The 19732-nt window shown below is 41.9% G+C and overlaps 1 protein-coding gene across 1 annotated transcript; it reads left to right on the top strand.

The window, feature by feature from the left end:
• Positions 1-8992: 8992 nt before the first annotated feature.
• Positions 8993-14934, top strand: LOC532114 (5-hydroxytryptamine (serotonin) receptor 3, family member C-like). The gene is made up of 9 exons (XM_002684879.6): positions 8993-9265; positions 10941-11107; positions 11475-11519; positions 11983-12092; positions 12346-12515; positions 12699-12856; positions 13681-13885; positions 14067-14270; positions 14400-14934. Exons 1-9 carry the CDS (start codon positions 9199-9201, stop codon positions 14627-14629), a joined length of 1356 nt encoding a protein of 451 aa, XP_002684925.1. The 5' UTR covers positions 8993-9198; the 3' UTR covers positions 14630-14934.
• Positions 14935-19732: the final 4798 nt, after the last annotated feature.

The following is a 19732-nucleotide window of genomic DNA, read 5'->3' as shown; positions in this document are numbered from 1 at the left end:
TAATATGCTGTCTAGATTGGTCATAGCTTTTCTTCCAAGGAGCAAGCATCTTTTAATTTCATGGCTGCTGTCACCATCTGCAGTGATTTTGGAGCCCCCCAAAATAAAGTCTCTCACTGTTTCCATTGTTTCCCCATCTATTTGCCATGAAGTGATGGGACTGGATGCCATGATCTTATTTTTTCGAATACTAGGTTTTAAGCCAGCTTTTTCACTCTCCTCTTTCACTTTCATCACAAGGCTCTTTAGTTCTTCTTCACTTTCTGCCATAAGTGTGGTGTCATCTGCATATCTGAGGTTACTGATATTTCTCCCGGCAATCTTGATTCCAGCTTGTGCTTCATCCAGCCCGGCATTTTGTGTGATGTACTCTGCATATAAGTTAAAAAAGCAGGATGACAATACACAGCCTTGATGTACTCCTTATCCAATTGCAACCAGTCTGTTGTTCCATGTCTGGTTCTAGTTATTGCTTCTTGACCTGCATACAAATTTCTCACGTAAGGTGGTCTGGTATTCCCATCTCTTTAAGAATTTTCCACAATTTGTTGTGATCCACTCAGTCAAAGGCTTTGGCATAGTCAATAAAGCAGAAGTAGCTGTTTTTGTGGAACTTTCTTGCTTTTTCTATGATCCACCCAATGTTGGAAATTTGATCTCTGGTTCCTCTGCGTTTTCTAAATCCAGCTTGAACATCTGGAAGTTCATAGTTCATGTACTGCTGAAGCCTGGCTTGGAGAATTTTGAGCATTACTTTGCTAGCATCTGAAATGAGAAGGGAATGGCAAACCACTTCAGTATTGTTGCCTTGAGAACCCCATGAACAGTATGAAAAAGATCCCAAGTAAACCCTGCAATTCAGTGTCTTGTAGTCAAGAAGTGTATTTTGCCCCTGCATAAAAGTCCCAGGTGAGTGAGTATACCAGATCAGCAGTGTAAGTTGTGGTCTTGGCACTCAGGTGGAGACCCAGGGTGAACTCTGTCAAGTTCAACATTTGGCTTCCAAAGTTGCTCTACTAATTGCCACCACCAGTCACCCAAATGAAGGGAAGGAAAAATGGAGTGTGGAGGAGGTGTGACTTGGCCTTAAGGCAGATCAGCCCAGAAGCAACATCTCTCATTTCCATTCACATTCTATTGGTAACAATTTAGTCATATGGTTGCATCTAACTGAGAAGGAAGCAAGAAAATGCAGTTCTCAATGAGGCAGCTAGGAGCCATCTACAATTCTGTCACAATGGAAGAAGGAAAGAACAGATTTTGGTGAAAGCTAATGTTCTATCACATATGCCTATCCTGAACCTAGCTATTCTACTTCTACATACATGCTCTACAGTAGCCATTCTCAATCAGAGCTTCTGCAAATGAGTCAAACCCTACAGAAAATTATTTGAGTAACTATTTTCTCAATTCTCCCAAGGATAACACATAGCTAAACTCATTCTGGGCTTCCCTGGTGGCTCAGATGGTAAAAAATCCTTCTGCAATGCAGGAGACCTGGGTTTGATCCCTGGGTTGGGAAGATCCCCTGGAGGAGGGCATGGCAACCCACTCCAGTATTCTTGCCTGGAGAATCTCCATGGATGGAGGAGCCTGGTGGGCTACAGTCCATGAGGTCGCAAAGAGTTGGACACAACTGAGCAACTAAGCACAGCACACTCATTCTAGATGCCTAGAAGTTAATTCCTTATACACAGTGAATACCTTAGGGTGTTATGGCTTAATACTATCATCTGAGAAAAGCTACCCTAAAGGGTCTCTCACACACATGCACAAGGAGGTATGTTCCTTGTGCATTTGCACAAGGAGGTATGTTCCTTGTGCATTTTCTATAATAGAGAAAAGAATCTAAATTTCATTAACAAGAGAACAAGATTATGATATTTGTACAACTCAATACAACTGTTAAAGAACAAGAGTTAAAATGTTATCAATATGTATAGACCTCAAAAACAATGTTAAGCAAAAATAAGTTACAAAGGGTTTCCCTGATGGCTCAGTGGTAAACAATCTGCCTGCCAATGCACAAGACATGGGTTCAATTACTGGTCTGGGAAGATCCCACATGCAGTAGAGCAACTAAGCCTGTGTACCACAACTATTGAGGCTGTGCTCTAGAGCTCGGGAGCGACAAGTACTGAGCCCACCTGCCACGACTACTGAAGTTCACACACCCTAGAACCCGTGCTCCACAACAGGAGAAGTTACTGCAACGAGAAGCCCATGCACAACAGCTGGAGAGTAGCCCTTGCTCTCCGCAACTAGAGAAAAGCCCGAGCAGCAACAAAGACCCAGCACAGCCAAAAATAAATAAATACAATTAAGTTGCAAAAAGACTAAAATTCTATGACCTCATTTGTATTCACCGCTGTTGTGTTGTTCAGTGAGAACAGAGAGGGACACACAAGGGGATACACAAGGGGCTTTATCTGTCCTGTAATATTTTATTTCTTCAAGAAATGACTTGGATGGACCTAGAGACTATCATACTAAGTGAAGTAAGTAAGAGAAAGACCAATACCATATGATATCACTGATGTGTGGAATCTTAAAAAATGATACAAATGAACTTATTTACAAAACAGAATCAGCCTCACAGACATAGAAAACAAATTTATGATTACCAAAAGGGAGAGGTTGGGGGAGGGATTAACTCCTCAACAATTAGGAGTTTGAGATTAACTGATACATATTAATATATCTAAAACGGATAAGCAACAAGGATCTATTGTATAGCACAGGCAACTATGAGTGCTGCTTGCTCAGTCGCTTCAGTCATGTCTGACTCTTTGTGACTCTATGGACTGTAGCCCGCCAGGTTGCTCCAGACAAGAATTCTCCAGACAAGAATACTAGAGTGGGTAGCCATTCCCTTCTCCAGGGGATTCTCCCAATGCAGGATCGAACCTGGGTCTCCTGCATTGCAGGAGGATTCTGTACCAACTGAGCCACCAGGGAAGCCCAGGCAACTATATTCAATATTTTATAATAATCTATAATAGAAAGGAATCTGAAAAAGAACATATATATATTTATATATATGTATTATATATATATAATATGGTTGAATCACTTTGCTGCACACCAGAAACTAACACAACATTGTAACTCAACTATACATCAATTTTAAAAAATGATTTATAAATGTTAAAATTTAACAAAGCTTCACAGGGGGTACACAAGTGCTTCTAAAATCATTTGCTGTACTTTTTGGTAGCCTGTAAGTATGTCATAATAAAAAAGTTTTAGTATCATAGGAATAAATCATTTCCCTTCTCGATAAGGATACATTCAGTTTATCAGAAAAATATTGAGGGTTTGTATACATATAGATATATAAATATAGATAAAGTTATAGATATATAATGGAGGAGGAAATGGCAACCCACTCCAGTATTCTTGCCTGGAGAATCCCACAGATGGAGGAGCCTGGTAGGCTACAGTCCATGGGGTCGCAAAGAGTCGGACATGACTGAGCAACTTCACTTTCACTTTATAGATATATAAACATATATCTATTGAGAGTTCTTTAAGCACCTCTGGCCATCCAGTGGGAGAAGAAAACTTCTTTCTCAACACACCTCAAGCCACCTCTCCTAAGGCATACTAGTACTTCTGACACTGCTTAAAACACTGTAGTACCCAAAAGGTGCGTATCTGATACCTTCATATAAAATAAAAAGCTTCAAAAAATCTCCCTGAAATACTTTAAATATGTAGGCTTGTTTACGTAGGTTTAAAAAAAAAAAAACAAACATAGATGAACACTATACAACCCTGGATCAAAACTTCAATACACTAAGGTACCAACTACCTTGGCTTGTCCAAGGATAGCCTGGGCCAAAGACTTAACTTATTTACATAGTATTAATTGCAAAGCATCCCCTCCTCAAAGTGTATTTGTGTTTTGAAGTGTTTTAGGGAGTGATACTCTCCAACCTTCAAGCAAGGGGCTAGAGAATCTATGTTGCAATGCAGAATTGTATGCATCTTTAAATATATTTATATTATGTAATGTACCTAGTCTATTCATTTATTCAATGTTTGATGGAGATACAATGGAAGCAAAATAGACAAGCTTCCTGACCTCATTGGTTTAGAGTCCAGGATAAATATCAATCCAAATTTAAACTGTAACTGTGCTGTGTACTGGAAAAGAAAGATTCATGTTACATCTGAAGAACAGTAGGAGCTATTAGTGAAGTAGTAGGAGCTAGTAATGAAGATGGTGGAAGCGGGCAGAGAAGAGAGCACTCCAAGCAGAGGAACTTTAACAAAGGCCAGGTGGCAGGAGAAGGAAGGGAAGGTCTCCAGAAGTAGACCATGCTAAATGTCTTTAGAGTAACAGCAGAAGCCAACCATTGCAAGGTTTTAAAAAGTGAATAGGTTAAGGGTTGAGAAATCAAATTTCCATTTTGAAAATGTGTCTGAGGCCAGCAGATTTGAGGAAGAATTAGATAGCTTAGAATGGAAGATAAGTTTCTAACAGGAATGACTGTTGTCATCCAGGATGGTGGTTTGGACTAGAATTGTGGTGGAAAAGATGGAGAGAAGTGGACAGACTCATGAGAAAAATTTAAGAGGTAAAATTGACAAACCTTGTTGATGGATTAGATACAGTAGGATGAGAAAGAGAGGTGTCGGGGGAACACCTTGATTTCTGGTTGCAGAACTTGATGGATGGTAGTGCCATTTAGTGACACAAAAAATGCTCTACGCAGCAATCCCCTGACACCCTCCCCTAGCTAGCTTGTCAGGAGCTAATGTCAAAAGTGATCACCCCACATCTGCTGTGGCACTTGTGTTGAATTCTTCTGCCAATTATAAGACAAAATTTCTCATTTGAAGATCAATTTTGTAATTTTCATAGAGTAAGATTTAAAAAAAAATTTAGTTAGGACTTCCCTGGTGGTCCAGTGGCTAAGACTCTGAGCTCCCAATGCAGGGAGCACAGGTTCAATCCTTGGTCAGGGAACTAGATCCTACATGTCACAACTAAAGATCCCACATGCCACAACAAAGATCAAGGGTGCTGCATGCTGCAACTAACGTAAGACCTGGTGCAGCCAAATATAAATATATTTAAAGATTAGTTAATAAACAGAATCTTTTATTTAACATCATGATCATGGAAACAATACAGTACAACAGAATAATGTGCCTTTAATGGTCTCAGGCAAATTAGGAAAGAAGAGAAGAGGATTTAAAATGTAAACAATACTGAATGAAAGCCAAATGACATCATAACATGTTTTACAGACAAAGGTTTCACAGAATTTTTAATAGAGAACTTCGTGGGAGAAGCTGAGTGTTCACACAGTATACAGTAGTATAGGCATGTTATGATAAATCATATCACATATTCACTTTATGTAGGAAAGAATTACATACTCCCCACCTTTGCAGTATTAACTTCCCAACTAGGGGGAGTAGTTAGAATGAAATGAATGGTTACTTTTTATAAAAAGGTTTAAGAACTACTATACTGAGATGAATTATCAAATTGGCTCAACAAAATAACAGACAAGTATTCTAAAAACTAGCTGTTTATTATTAAGAGAGAAAAAGTGACAGAAATTATCTAATATTAATAAAACAATATTATCTACCTCATTAAACTAGTGTTGTGTTGATTCTGTAGCCTTGTATGTAGTAATTTATAAATTTAGTTTAATTTTATAGTGGTATAAGAACTATGAGCATAAGGACATTATACATGGTTTTATTAATATACATATTAAGTAATATTATAATATAAATAATTGAAGTCAATATCAGGGGTTTAGGAGAATTATTTCCCTTAAAAGAGATCTGAACCTTACTCAAGTTTGGGAAATCCTGGGCTATTCAATTAAACCAAACTTTAGCTTGGTATACAAGACCTTCTGTGATCTGGCCCCACATAATACCACAGCTTCATTTCCTGTCACTCTTCTACTCAAATCTGAGGTCCTCTCAACACTATAGCTTCCATGTTTTTGCTCTAGATGTTGCCACCACCCAGAACATCCACATAAATCTACTCAGTTAAAATAACCAACATCACAGTTTAGGATTTTACAGGCCTTAGAATTTTACTCCTCCCAGAATGACAAGTAAGGATTACTTACTCAAGCCAATAAAAGGATTCAGTATATCTAACATCTCTAGCATCTCTAGCATATATGCATGAGGGATTCTCCCCCATCATGAAATACTGGACTGGAAACCCACTAGGTCACAAATGATAGGCAACAGGGTCCCACTAAGCCAGAGAAGCCAGAACCAACAGTCCAGCTACGATGGCACTTTCTTACTAGGACAGGCCTAGACAGACTGGAAGAATGGTCACTCCCAGTCATTCCAAAAAGCTTCTCAGGTGTGATGTTTTATAAATATGGGCTTTTGATCAGACGAAGTGATAAATAACTTTGGTCTACATTGGTAATAACCTTTCTGGCATGAATGTCAGGAAAATTTTAAGGTGATGCAGGCTGTGTTTATTTTTCATTCAAAATAATTCACTTATTGAATTCCACAAGGGAAAAATATGTACTCTTAAAGCATAAATTATACCCATTATTGACTGCAAGACAACCAATGAGAAAAACCAACACTGCCCTTCAGCTCCTAAAATGTTTTTTTCTGAGTATATTTGAGAGATAACAATACCAAAGCATGTTTTTAAATTCTCATCCTAAAATTAGATCTAGGTGGATGACACATGGCTTCCAGCTGGTAGGTCACTGTAAAGAAAAAGAAAGAAAAGAAAATTCCTCCTTGAGGCAGTCTAAGTTTATATTGCTCAGGGATTCAGAAACAGCTTGAAATCGATACTTCTTTTATCTCTTATTTGTTTGTGGGTTCTCATGGTTCTAATCAAACTTCAGGTTTAAAATACTTATGTAAAAAAAAAAACCCACTTACCTCATGTATTTTTTAAATTTCTTGATTTTTACCTATGCTGCAGCATTCTAGATTCTATCATCAGGAAATCAAAGACAAATTTTTTTCAAGTTTTCTTCTTATAGATTTACTCTATTTACCTAAAGCAGTGTTTCCCAAAAATATTCATGGAGTACTAGTTCTGAAGACAGTCTGAGAAAAAGAAATTCCCGAAAGTTAACTACATATGGGAAATCATATACATGATATTTTCAAGTCACATTAACATTTTAGTTAAATACTCTGAGAAATCCTACAGTAATAATACCTGATTCTCCTTGTTTAATTCATCATTTCTCAGAGTTATTTGAACTTGAACAAAGAAAAATAATTTTTCAGAAAAGCACTGAACATCCCACAGAACTAGAGTTCTGCAGAAAATGCTTTGAGAAATGATGGTCCAAAGTCATCTTTTTAAAAAAGAAAAAATAAGTAAATAAACTTCCTAAAGGGGAAAGAAGTCTCAAAAGATGAAGAGTGATGCTGAGGAGAATAGAGGGATTGTCCTTGTCAGCATTCAGCTGAGTGAAGCTAAGAGGAAACATTCTTCCGCTCATGGGAACTGGGGTTGGTTCAGTCAACTCAAACATTTTAAGTCCAGAAGATTCCGTGCAGGCTGAAGCAACCTGAATAACCTTAAGACGTCGAGGATAACAATAGCAACTACTCTTACTGCCACTTTCACTGTTTCTTGCTGCTCCAATTCATTAGCTGGTTAGGACAGGACAGGCAGTGTATACATATTATCTCCAGCCACATAAAACTCCTGCATGACAGGTTTTATCCTCTCAACCTTAGAGAGGAGGCACAGAGAGGGTGACACGATTCAAATAGGATTTGGTCTTAGACCTTTCTTACTATCTCATACTAACTAGCCTGAAAAGCTTCTTCCCTGAAGCAACATCTCCCTTGGTTCTCCTAGCCACTGAAGACACTCCCTAGAGCTTTCCCTAACAGAAATCACTCTAGAATAACAAGTGAAATCACTGATGACTTTGGCCCATGTACCCATATGTCTGGCTTCTACCAGGAACCAAATATTTTCACATTCTTAATCTGACAAGACCGTGATCACCTAGACATGGCATGGTATTTTGAAATTACTTCCTAAGGCTCTTTAAGAATCAAACAAGAAAATTAATCTTAACACTCAAAGGCAAACTTGAACACCTACTGAGGCCAAGGAGGTAACATAAGTGAGGGGAGCTGGTCAGGAATAAGACAATAGTTGGTGACTATAAGACTATAAGACACTCTGATGATCTAGAGAGAATATTCTTCATCCAAAGAGTTAACCACTTCGCAGCTCTGGCAGAAAGCATTGTGTATAGTAAAAATGTGAGCCCAGTATTGCTTGATCTTATTTTTCAAATGAGGCCAGAAACACAGTTTTTACATGAAATCTCCCAATTTTTAAAATGTTGACAACTAACAAATTTCCTAAAAACACCAGCGGGTCCAAAAGCAACATGAATTTGCAGGCAGATTGGTCATGACCTTACAAATCAACTTCTGCTGAAAACCCTGCCATCTCCCCTCCACCCACTCCTCCTCCAATCCAAACTGCTTCTGACACACTCAAAAAGTCAAAAGTTAAGACTTGCCAATACAGAAAGTGAAAGTGAAGTGAAGTCGCTCAGTCGTGTCCGACTCTTTGCGACCCCATGGACTGTAGCCTACCAGGCTCCTCTGTCCATGGGATTTTCCAGGCAATAGTACTGGAGTGGATTGCCATTTCCTTCTCCAGGGGATCCTCCCGACCCAGGGATCAAACCTGGGTCTCCCGCATTGTAGACAGGTGCTTTGCCAGTACAGAAGTCATATATAAAACCTCTGAGTCTGAAGTTGATTATATAAAAGAAGATGCCCCCTGCCATTTTCTGGGGAAAGATGACAGCAGGGTTAAAACAAGTGTGTGTGCTACTTGAAGGAAACAGCAGGCATTCTGTGCCTTTCCTATGGTGCCCTATATGCCAGAGTGATTCTAAAGTATGAGGAGGCCATTAGCACTGCTCCACTGACCAAATTTTTTTTCTTCCTCCTCTCCAAACTGGTTTGTCAGATGACTCTTGGAGACCAGGTTCAGGTCTAGTTAGGGCACCGGGAAGGGTAGTCCTCTATGAGATCCTGTTGTCACTGGGGGGTGTTTGTTAGAGAGATGGCTATTGACACCTGACACCGGAATTACTCAAAGCTAGGGTGTGAGGTGTGGCCTATGGTCTTTTAAAATCAACATCATCACTAAGTCCCCAGAGAAGAGCCAAGGAGAGGAAGATGGAACAAGGTTGGCTCCATGGGGAAGGATTCCTCCTCTGCCTCATCCTCCACCTGCTGCTCCAAGGTAAGATGGGATAAGAACAAGAGCACAGCATCCATATAAAGTCTGGGGAACACAGACCCAGGCTAATTCTTTTTATTTCTAGTTAACAAATGGGTGTTCCATTTTGGAAAAAATGGAAATTCATGACACTGACAGTTTGGTATAGCACTTTCTAGGGTCCTAACAGTTAGCTGACTTTTCCCTTAAGCTACTTCTCCACTCCCCATGCTTCCATGGGCCTCTCTCCTTTCTCCATGTCATTCTCTTTCCAGGCATATAATCTACCCCATGGTTTCTAGGTATCAACTGTTGTTGAGAGAAGAAAATTCTTCCTTATTTCTCTTTGTTGTTGTTATTTAGTCCCTCAGTCATGTCCAACTCTTTTATGACCCCATGGACTGTAGCCCACCAGGTTCCTCCGTCTGTGGGATTCTCTAGGCAAGAATACTGGAGTGGATTGCCATTCCCTTCTCCAGGGGATCTTCCCAAATCAGGGATCGGACCTGAGTGCCCAGATCTCCTGCATTGGCAGGTAGATTCTTTATTGCTGAGCCACTGGGGAAGCCTTATTTCTCTTAAGCAAATGAAAAGGAAAGATGCCAAGGGAATTGAGGTAGATGAAAAGTTCTATTGTGACTTTTCAGTAAACTTTTCAGTGTAATTTCCCAGTCTAGAGTAATTTCTTGTTCATTATTGAGATTAAGCAATGAGGTATAGCACAAAATTAGAGACAGACAAAAACAGACTCGACCAGGAGATCCTATCACATACATTCTCTGTTTCTGCCCCACAAAGTATGATTAGAAAAGGATTGGGTATAAGAGGTGTATCAAGGAACTGTTTATAAGATAGTCTCAGTGGTGATGAGTCCTGAGTTTTAGAAGAGAACACTCACAGTACAATGCAAAGACATATAATCATTAAATTGAAAACTGAGTTCCTTCCTTAAGGTCCCACGGATGGATTTCTCACTGCTGCTGCTGCTGCTGCTGCTGTTAAGTCACTTCAGTTGTGTCCAACTCTGTGCGACCCTATAGACGGAAGCCCACCAGGCTCCTCCGTCCCTGGGATTCTCCAGGCAAGAACACTGGAGTGGGTTGCCATTTCCTTCTCTAATACATGAAAGTGAAAAGTGAAAGGGAAGTCACTCAGTCGTGTCCAACTCTTAGCGACCCCATGGACTGCAACCTACCAGGCTCCTCCATCCATGGGATTTTCCAGGCAAGAGCACTGGAGTGGGGTGCCATTGCCTTCTCCAGATTTCTCACTACCCACCTGATTATTTCCCTCATTATTAATTCATGACCACCTGTGCTCTGTTCATATAGTGAAGAGGAGAACTGTGATTGCAAAATTTGTCAGTGACATTCACCCAAATGGCTCAAGGACAGAGGTTTGTGTTGAGATTGTTAAGAATATAGCAGGACACTAAAAAGTGGTGCTCAGGGCTGAGTTTGCATATACATGTAGACAAGTTTTGCATGGAGAGAGAGAGAATGGAATTGAGAATGGAGCTCTGACTCAGCTCACCTTATCAACTTCCACCATTTGCCTACTACTCCAGCCTAACCCATACTGCCTAGTCCAAGCAGTAGGAGTCTACCTGCTTCTTCCATAACCCCTGTTGTCTCTCTGTGCAGAAACATTCCCCAAACCGCAGCCCTGGCACTCTTCTCACAGTCTCTGCTCTCTACAGGGAGAGGAGATACATTCACCATCAATTGCTCAGGCTTTGACCAGCATGGGGTGGATCCTGCTGCCTTCCAAGCAGCGTTCGCCAGAAAGGCCTTCCGTCCAGCCACCAATGTCAGCATCCCCATTCGTGTTAACATCTCCTTCACTCTGTCTGCCATCCTGGAAGTAGTAAGTCCTGACCCAACTCTGTAATGATGAGCAGTGGGTGCACTGACTGGATTTTGTAAGTTAAGAGCTCAGTCTATGGGATAGGGAGGCATGACAGGGAATGCTACAATGATACAATGCAGATAAAAGCTCTCCCTTTTGGGGGATACACCACAAGAAACATAAACCCAATGGACTACTCTCATACTGGTGTTTTCACTTGCATTTCTCATGTACACTGGATTATATGACCTACATTTTTTAGTGGTTTATGATTAAAAATCATAATTGCCATACAGAACAGCCTTGTAAATGATTAAGAGGTGGGTGGTGTCATTGGATTTCACTTCATTAAGTTAGTAATCTCAGATGAAAACTGTTTTTCCAGGATGCACAGCTTCAATTGATGACATCATTCCTGTGGCTAAATATGGTATGATGGACTCAGTTTCCCCTTTGCTATAGTACCTCCCTTTTTCCACTGCAAGGTCCAATTTTGAGGATTAAAATGGATAAATCTGAGAATATCCACAAATTAAACAAGTTCAAACATAGCCAGACCAATAATGAAAATATAAAATTTTCTGATTTATTTTGCCAGTTTAAGGAGGGCAGAGACAGGGCTCAGGAAGCAAGTGGCACAAACCAAGATCATGGAAGCCAGTACTTCAGTGGCTCCATCCCAGGGAACCCAAAGCCAAGCTCCAGGTCTCCCCAGAGAGCACTGAGGAAGAAGTGAAAGTACAGATTTGTCAGTGACAGTGTGACAGTTGTCACCAGAGGTGCGGTGGGAGAGCAAAGAAACGAGTAAAGAAAGGAATGGAGAGTGCAAGAGACACAGGAAGACTAAAGCCAGTTCCCATCTCCTGTTTATCCCATACCATGGTGTTCTCTAGATCTGGTACAATCCGTTCATCACCTGGAACCCAGAGGAATGCGGGGGCATCAGGAAGCTGGGCATGGCAACTGAGAACCTGTGGCTTCCAGATATCTTCATTGAGGAGCTGTGAGTGTCAGAGCTGAAAAAAGCAAGAAGGAGACCACATTTCTAGGGAAGAGCATGATGTAACCAATGGGGGCCAAGCACAGACTCAACCAGAAAGGAGCAGCATCTGAAACCCTCAGAACACAGAGATAGGTAGAAGGGCGAGGTCAGATGAGTGGGGCTGGAGCACAGAAATGGGCAACTTGGGAGAGGATGAGGGCCAGGTCTGATGGGGAGCCCACAGCTTTTACCTCTCTGTCCTTTTCACACTCAGGATGGATACAGATCAGACCCCGCCAGGTCTCATGGCTTACATCAACAGTAATGGTCACATCAAATACAGTAAGCCAATGCGGGTAACCAGCATCTGCAACCTGGACATCTTCTATTTCCCCTTTGATGAACAGAACTGCACCCTCACCTTCAGCTCTTTCGTCTACACAGGTGAGTGAGAATCACATGCTGAAAGAGAAAGAAAGGGCTTGAGAAGAACAGAACAGAAAGCTTGGATGAGTGAGTGAATCTCACTGAAAGGGGTGTGGAATCTAAGTGGTAAGGAATCCAACAGTCTGGGCCAAGGGGTTGGGAGGCTTGGGGGAGGCTGAATTACCTGGGTCTCCTTTGCAGTGGAAAAGATGGTCCTGGGCATGGAGCAGGATGTGCAGGAGATTTTGGAAACATCACAGAACATCATTTGGAACAAGGGGGAGTGGGTACTTCAGGGTATCCATCAAATGATGAAGATGACTGCGGGCACCAATGGCTATGACCAAATCGTCTTCTATGTGAGTTTGGGGGCCCTGGGTGGGATCTTCTTCTACATGCATAGCTCATGTCCTCCACCAGAATGTAAGCTCTCCCACAAGAAAACATGCTCCATGGAGGCAGAGGTTGCTATCACTCTTTTCATTGAAAAATCTTCCGTACCTAAAACAGTACCTGGCACTCAGGAAATGTTGATTGAATGGATCCTCCCTGAGGAAGAAACAAAGCTCCCACAGCAGTGATTTACAACGAGCATGAACCTCCACTCCATGTCCCGCACTCCCTCATCAGCTGCCAGGGCGATTAGAACTTTTGGGAGGACAGGAATTTTTATATTTATTTTTAAAAAGAGGTGATGGAAAAGTTATGAAACACTGTCTTAGGGATATTATGATTCCAAATCCTGGTGATCCCAAAATGTCTGCTCTGTCTTGCTTTCTCTCCCACTGGTTTTAAACATCCACCAGCAAAGGCACTAGAGATTACACCTTGATGAGGAAAGCAAGCAGAAATACAATGCACGCAATACCTAAAAATTTGGCCCCTCAATTCTGCTGAGAGCACATTGGTAGGAATAAAAAAATTAGGTGGAGAAAATTGACACATGGGCCAAGAAGGAATGAAACATGTTTCAAACGGTAAGCAGCATGGTAGAATTAAACCATGGGAAGACGATGTGGTGATTAAGATGACTTTGCTGGAGAGGGAGAACAGAGAAAGGGACTTGAGGTAACATTTCCTTACTAGAAAGTTTGATCTGGGACAAATCTAAATTCTTTCTCTTACCTGGATTGTCAGCCTCCCAGCCTTCTCCTCAATTGCCTCCCTCTCCCCTCCCCACCAGGTGGCCATCAGGCGCAGGCCCACCCTCTATGTCATAAACCTCCTGGTGCCCAGCAGCTTTCTGGTCGCCATCGATGCCCTCAGCTTCTACCTGCCGGCAGAAAGCGAGAACCGTGCCTCATTCAAGATGACACTCTTACTGGGCTACAACATCTTCCTGCTCATGATGAATGATTTACTCCCCTCCAGTAGCACCTCCCTCATCAGTATGGCCCCTTCCACCTTTAGGAGAAGAAAAGTAGGGTGGGGCATGGCATGAGGGAACAGACCAATGAAACAGGTCAGAGTGAAAAGAGATCCTAGAAAAGGCCTCTTTTCTGGGGAAAGAGAAAATAAGAAGTCCTGGCTGGTGCCTCTGGCCCTCAGGCAGGCCCAACTTCCCTCCAGGTGTCTACTTTGCCCTGTGTCTGTCCCTGATGGTGCTCAGCCTGCTGGAGACCATCTTCATCACCTACCTGCTGCACCTGGCCACCACCCAGCCCCCACCCATGCCTCGTTGGCTCCACTCCCTGCTTCTACACTGCACCAGCCCAAGGACATGCTGCCCCGCTGTGCCCTGGAAGGGAAACATGGACCTTGCCCACCTGCCTGGTGAGGGATGTCAGCACTGCTCATGCTTCCTCTTCCATCACCTCCGCTTCTCTGCTCCCACCTCCTTCCCTCCCCACATAACTCCCCAGCTGACCTTGGAGGCCCACAGCTGAGTCTGTCTTGACGTAGGTGTGAAGGAGCCCATGGAGTTGGTGGGAAAGGTGCCACATCCCAGAGAGACAGAGCTAAATGGGTGCCCTGGCTCAGCGAGGAACCAGCAGGAAGACAAAGCTCAGAAGCTGCACTTGGTCCATCTGTGGGTGCGGTTAAGCCACATGATGGACACCCTGCTCTTCCGTCTCTACCTGCTCTTCATGGCCACCTCCGTTGTCACAGTTATTATTCTCTGGAACACCTAGGCAGATACCTACCTGCGAGTCCCAGGCCACAGCTTCTCTTGCCCCCTGAAACCATCCAGGCTCTCATCCCTGCCCAAATCCCACCTTACAGCTCTGGCAACCACCTTGTTTTCGTCCCAGTTCCTCTGCAGTTTCAGACCAGATCTGGATGGTTTCCTAAGCTCTCCCAAGTCAAGTCCTTGCTCTGGCATGCCATCAGCCACCCTCAGCCCTCCGGTGAGTCCTGCCTTTCTGGCTCCTTAGGATTCAGGTTCTTCGAATACTTCCTTGATCGAATTTCCTCGAATAAACCCCATTTGCAGAAAGCATTGGCTCTTCTCTGCATTATATTGTAGTTTGAAAACCTTGAGGTTGAGAGACTTCTTGTAGAAACTTCTCACTACTAAAGTAAGAAGGATTTTCTTTTTTTTTTTTCAACTCTAGTAAACAACATGTGAAAGCAGGGAAATGGTAGAGAGGGGGCCAAAATCTATTATGAGGAATTAAAATACGGACTAACCTGCTAAATCCAGTTATCCTGGATTTAAGCTTCTGCAATTAATGATGTGCCAGAACCAGGCAGCCCTTGTTTATAGAGTGAAGCCTTTTGTCACAGCCTGACATGTGACTCATTCATCATTAAGGACTAAGAGTGTTAACATAATCCCAAATTCTGCTAACTGCCTGTGCTGCAATCAGAGTTGATCTGTCCTTAATCATGCTAAGAAAAGAACACTGGGCTAAGGAAAGCACATTTGAAAATGGCATCTGCTTTACTTAGGAGTAACACAAATGACCCCACATGAACTGGAAAATTTCCCTTCCAAGCACTTGCCTTTTCATTTTGAAAGTTGTGTCTTGACCCATTATTTACAATAGCTTTTTTTTTGGAAACATTATTATTGCCTGCGGCAGGTCTTTTAGTTGCAGCATACAAACTCTTAGTTGTGATATGTGGAATCTAGTTCCCTGACCAGGGAGTGCAGTCTCAGCCACTGGATCACCTGGGAAGTCCCCTCCAATAGCTTCTTAGGGGAAGTGGAGACCCCACTGTATCGCTCTACACCAGAGCTGTAGTATGATTTGCTGGACAGCAGGTTCAGAAAAGCACATATTTGGGAGCAACTTAATTACAACTTGAACACAATCTTTCATTTTTAGCAAGCATTTATTTTCTTTAGTTTATTCTACTACTTTCTATTGAACCCTAAATTTCCCAGGTCAGCAGTTCAGTTCAGTTCAGTCGCTCAGTCGTATCCACCTTTTTGTAACCCCATGAATCCCAGCACACCAGACCTCCCTGTCCATCACCAACTCCCGGAGTTCACCCAGACTCACGTCCATTGAGTTGGTGATGCCATCCAGCCATCTCATCCTCTGTCATCCCCTTCTCCTCCTGCCCCCAATCCCTCCCAGCATCAGAGTCTTTTCCAATGAGTCAACTCTTCACATGAGGTGGCCAAGGTACTGGAGTTTCAGCTTTAGCATCAGTCCTTCCAATGAACACCCAGGACTGATCTCCTTCAGAATGGACTGGTTGGATCTCCTTGCAGTCCAAGGGACTCTCAAGAGTCTTCTCCAACACCACAGTTCAAAAGCATCAATTCTTCGGTGCTCAGCCTTCCTCACAGTCCAACTCTCAATCCATATATGACCACTGGAAAAACCATAGCCTTGACTAGACAGACCTTTGTTGGCAAAGTAATGTCTCTGCTTTTGAATATGCTATCTAGGTTGGTCATAACTTTCCTTCCAAGGAGTAAGCGTCTTTTAATTTCATGGCTGCAGTCACCATCTGCAGTGATTTTGGAGCCCCCAAAAATAAAGTCTGATGCCGTTTCCACTGTTTCCCCATCTATTTCCCATGAACTGATGGGACCGGATGCCATGATCTTCGTTTTCTGAATGTTGAGCTTTAAGCCAACTTTTTCACTCTCCTCTTTCACTTTCATCAAGAGGCTTTTGAGTTCCTCTTCACTTTCTGCCATAAGGGTGGTGTCATCTGAGGTTATTGATATTTCTCCCGGCAATCTTGATTCCAGCTTGTATATATCATATAATAATATACGTAATGGAATACTACTCAGCTAAAAAAAAAGAATGAAATTCTGCCATTTGCAACAACATGAATGGACCTAGAGGGCATTATATTTAGTGAAATACATCAGACAGAGAAAGACAAATACTGCATCTTATCTTTACATGTGAAATTTAAAAAATAAAAAAATGAATGTAACAAAACAGAAACAGATTCACAGATATGGAAAACACACTAGTAGTTGCCAGTAGGGAGAAGAAAGAGTGGAGGAGCCAAATAGGTGTAGGGGATTAAGAAGTTCAAACTATCATGTATAAAATAAATAAGCAACAAGGATATACTGCACAGCACAGAGAATATAGTCAATATTTTATAATGTTTTAAATGGAGTATAATCTTTCAAAATATTGAATTACTATGTTGTACAACTGAAACTAATATAATATTGTAAATCAGCTAAATTTCAATTTAAAAAACATTTATTGACTACTTACTGCTATATGTTATATACTGGGGGGCCAAAACAATGTTTCCTTCTCTCCATGAGGTTACAGAGCAGGAGGAGAGACATACATGTAAGGAAATGTTTCCAGTTTAAGAGTCACAACAGTATCCAGGAGCACATGTGCACATGTGTATGTGGGCATCTGTGTGTGTGTGTTTAATTGACAAGAAGAGAGAAAGAAGAGACACTGAGGCAGGCTTCACCAAAGACTGGATGCTTGAATTGAGCTGAATCTTTAAGAATTTATTAGTAGGACCAGAGATCAATAGTAGAAGGTGTATTTTAGGTCAAGGGAATGTGGAAGAGTAAAATCACATACTGAGTGTTGGGGTGCTATTTAGGATGCAGTGTTTCTCCCTGTGTAGTCCAAGATCCACCTGCATTAGAATCAGTTGTGGATCTACTTTAAAATGTCGATTCCTGAGCACTACCAATTGTAATTCTGATTCAGGGCTATGATTCTGATTTAGGGCCAGAGTGGTAAGGGTAAAAGCACATTAAGTAATTCTGATACATATTAAAGATAAGAACGAGTCTTTTGTAACATAAAATGCAAGGCAACGTGATGGAAGGATGGGTGGGACCTAAGTCAGGGAGTTCTTTACATCATGCTAAGGGGGCGGGATTTCATCCTATAGGTCAGTTTTCTAAGTGTGGTCCCAGGAGGAATAGCTGCAGCAGCACCTGGGAAACTTGTTGAAAATACGAATTTTCAGACTCAGCAATCTTAACATAACTGCTACAGACAATGGGAGCCACTGAAAGATTTCAAGTATAAGAAAGATATGGTCAGCTCTGCATTTCAAATTACACAGCCTACACAGTGGAGGATAATTTAGAAAAAGCCAGACTAGGAGTGACGCCACTAGGTGTGAAGCCTGGGGGCTTTGATGCTGCTATACAGTCTCCAGAGAGATTCTTCACCTTGGCATTCTATCTTCCTCAAGGCTGGATTGTGCTGCATGAGGCCATCCTCCCAAACAAGAGGCAGCTAGAGGATGACAAAAATGCTTTTCCAGGTGAGGAGGCCCATTGCTAAGCTGCAACTCAAGTTTGGGAAACCCCAGGCGAACGCAAGGATTTCTAGAAACACCCACACCTTAAGTTGATGGTATCCTCCAACTGATCCAAGACTATACCCCAAACAGGAATTCTAACTGGCCCCAGACTTGTCCAAGGAAGCAGCTAAAGCCCAAATTCAGGGCCTCTTTTTTAGGGGCCATGGCCGAGTGCCCAGGAATTCAAAGATACTGAACCCAAGATGGAGATTCCAAAGATGCCCAGAGAAAGCTGAGAGTGGAGGAAGTCCTCACCCTCCCACGATGACCCCTGAATCAGCTAAGAGTTTCTGAACCATCTCCTAGTCATGAGTGACCAACAAAGCCCACAGCTTGGCTTAGGAGAGACATGTATCAGAGCTAAAATGAGAGTCTTAGAGACTTCCCAGGATATTCCAGAGAATGTTGCTGCTGCTGCTGCTGCTAAGTTGCTTCAGTCATGTCCAATTCTGTGTGACCCCTGAGATGGCAGCCCATCAGGCTTCCCCATCCCTGGGATTCTCCAGGCAAGAACATTGGAGTGGGTTGTCATTTCCTTCTCCAATGCATGAAAGTGAAAAGTGAAAGTGAAAAGTGAAAGTGAAGTCGCTCAGTTGTGTCCAACTCTGAGCAACCCCATGGACTGCAGCCTACCAGGCTCCTCCGTCCATGGGATTTTCCAGGCAAGAGTACTGGAGTGGGGTGCCATTGCCTTCTCCCAGAGAATGTTGGAGACAGCTATTTCTAATGGCCTCAGAAAATGACAATCTAGCTACTGAAGTTCTGTTTAAATATGGCTACCTTTCCCCATCTGAGAGCCTACTGGAGAAGGGAAGGAGGAGGCAGGCATATGCAGGACAGGTATCCAAACCACATTGGTAACAAGGAACTCCGTGCTAGCATGAACTCTGAGAGCTAACCTAAGCCAGTATGTCTCCTAGACAAGAATTCCAGGTGCTTAATAATTTATCTGAGATGGAGGACTGGCCAATGTGAAAAGCACCTTTTACAAGTAAAGAATTCTGAAGGTAGAAAGAGACCCAGTGTTCATGATGAAAAACTATGTGATTCTTATATGGCTTGTTATAAACCATAAGCACTAGAAAACCTGAAACCCTGGTTATTTTAAGTACTATCATTTTTATTGCTTTATTTGAAAATGTTTTCTAGTTCATCATTTTAGGTATTTTTATAAAAGATGATCAGTGGTTAATAACAAAATTTATATTTTCCTCAAGTGTGTTTATGTTCTAAAATATGATCAGAAAATACAAGATCCCATTGCCATCTGTCTATTTACTTGGCTCCATTTCTTTTTTTCCACATACTCCTATCCAGTATCTGCACTGTAGGAATGTTGGGGGATGACATAAAATTAGACATATTAGGTTGGTGCAAAAGTAATTGCATTGTTGGACTTTGCTGTTTGATACTGGAATACATTCTTAAATAAATGTGGCTATGTTATACATCATTTTAATGTGCATTTCTCACTTTATGTTTCTTTGCTAGTGACTTATTACTTACTGTTTATTTTACATTTA

This window comes from Bos taurus, chromosome 1, assembly GCF_002263795.3.
Source record: "Bos taurus isolate L1 Dominette 01449 registration number 42190680 breed Hereford chromosome 1, ARS-UCD2.0, whole genome shotgun sequence".
In the NCBI taxonomy this organism is placed as follows: Eukaryota; Metazoa; Chordata; class Mammalia; order Artiodactyla; family Bovidae; genus Bos; species Bos taurus.
Note: the sequence above shows the minus strand (reverse complement) of the source record. Positions and strands in the feature narration are given on the sequence as shown.

Coding starts and splice junctions, on each gene's coding strand:
- LOC532114 (XM_002684879.6), top strand. CDS start 9,199: ATGGAACAAGGTTGGCTCCATGGGGAAGGATTCCTCCTCTGCCTCATC. Junction 11,108..11,474: donor TGTCTGCCATCCTGGAAGTA/GTAAGTCCTGAC, acceptor CTGTTTTTCCAG/GATGCACAGCTTCAATTGAT. Junction 12,093..12,345: donor GATATCTTCATTGAGGAGCT/GTGAGTGTCAGA, acceptor TTTCACACTCAG/GATGGATACAGATCAGACCC.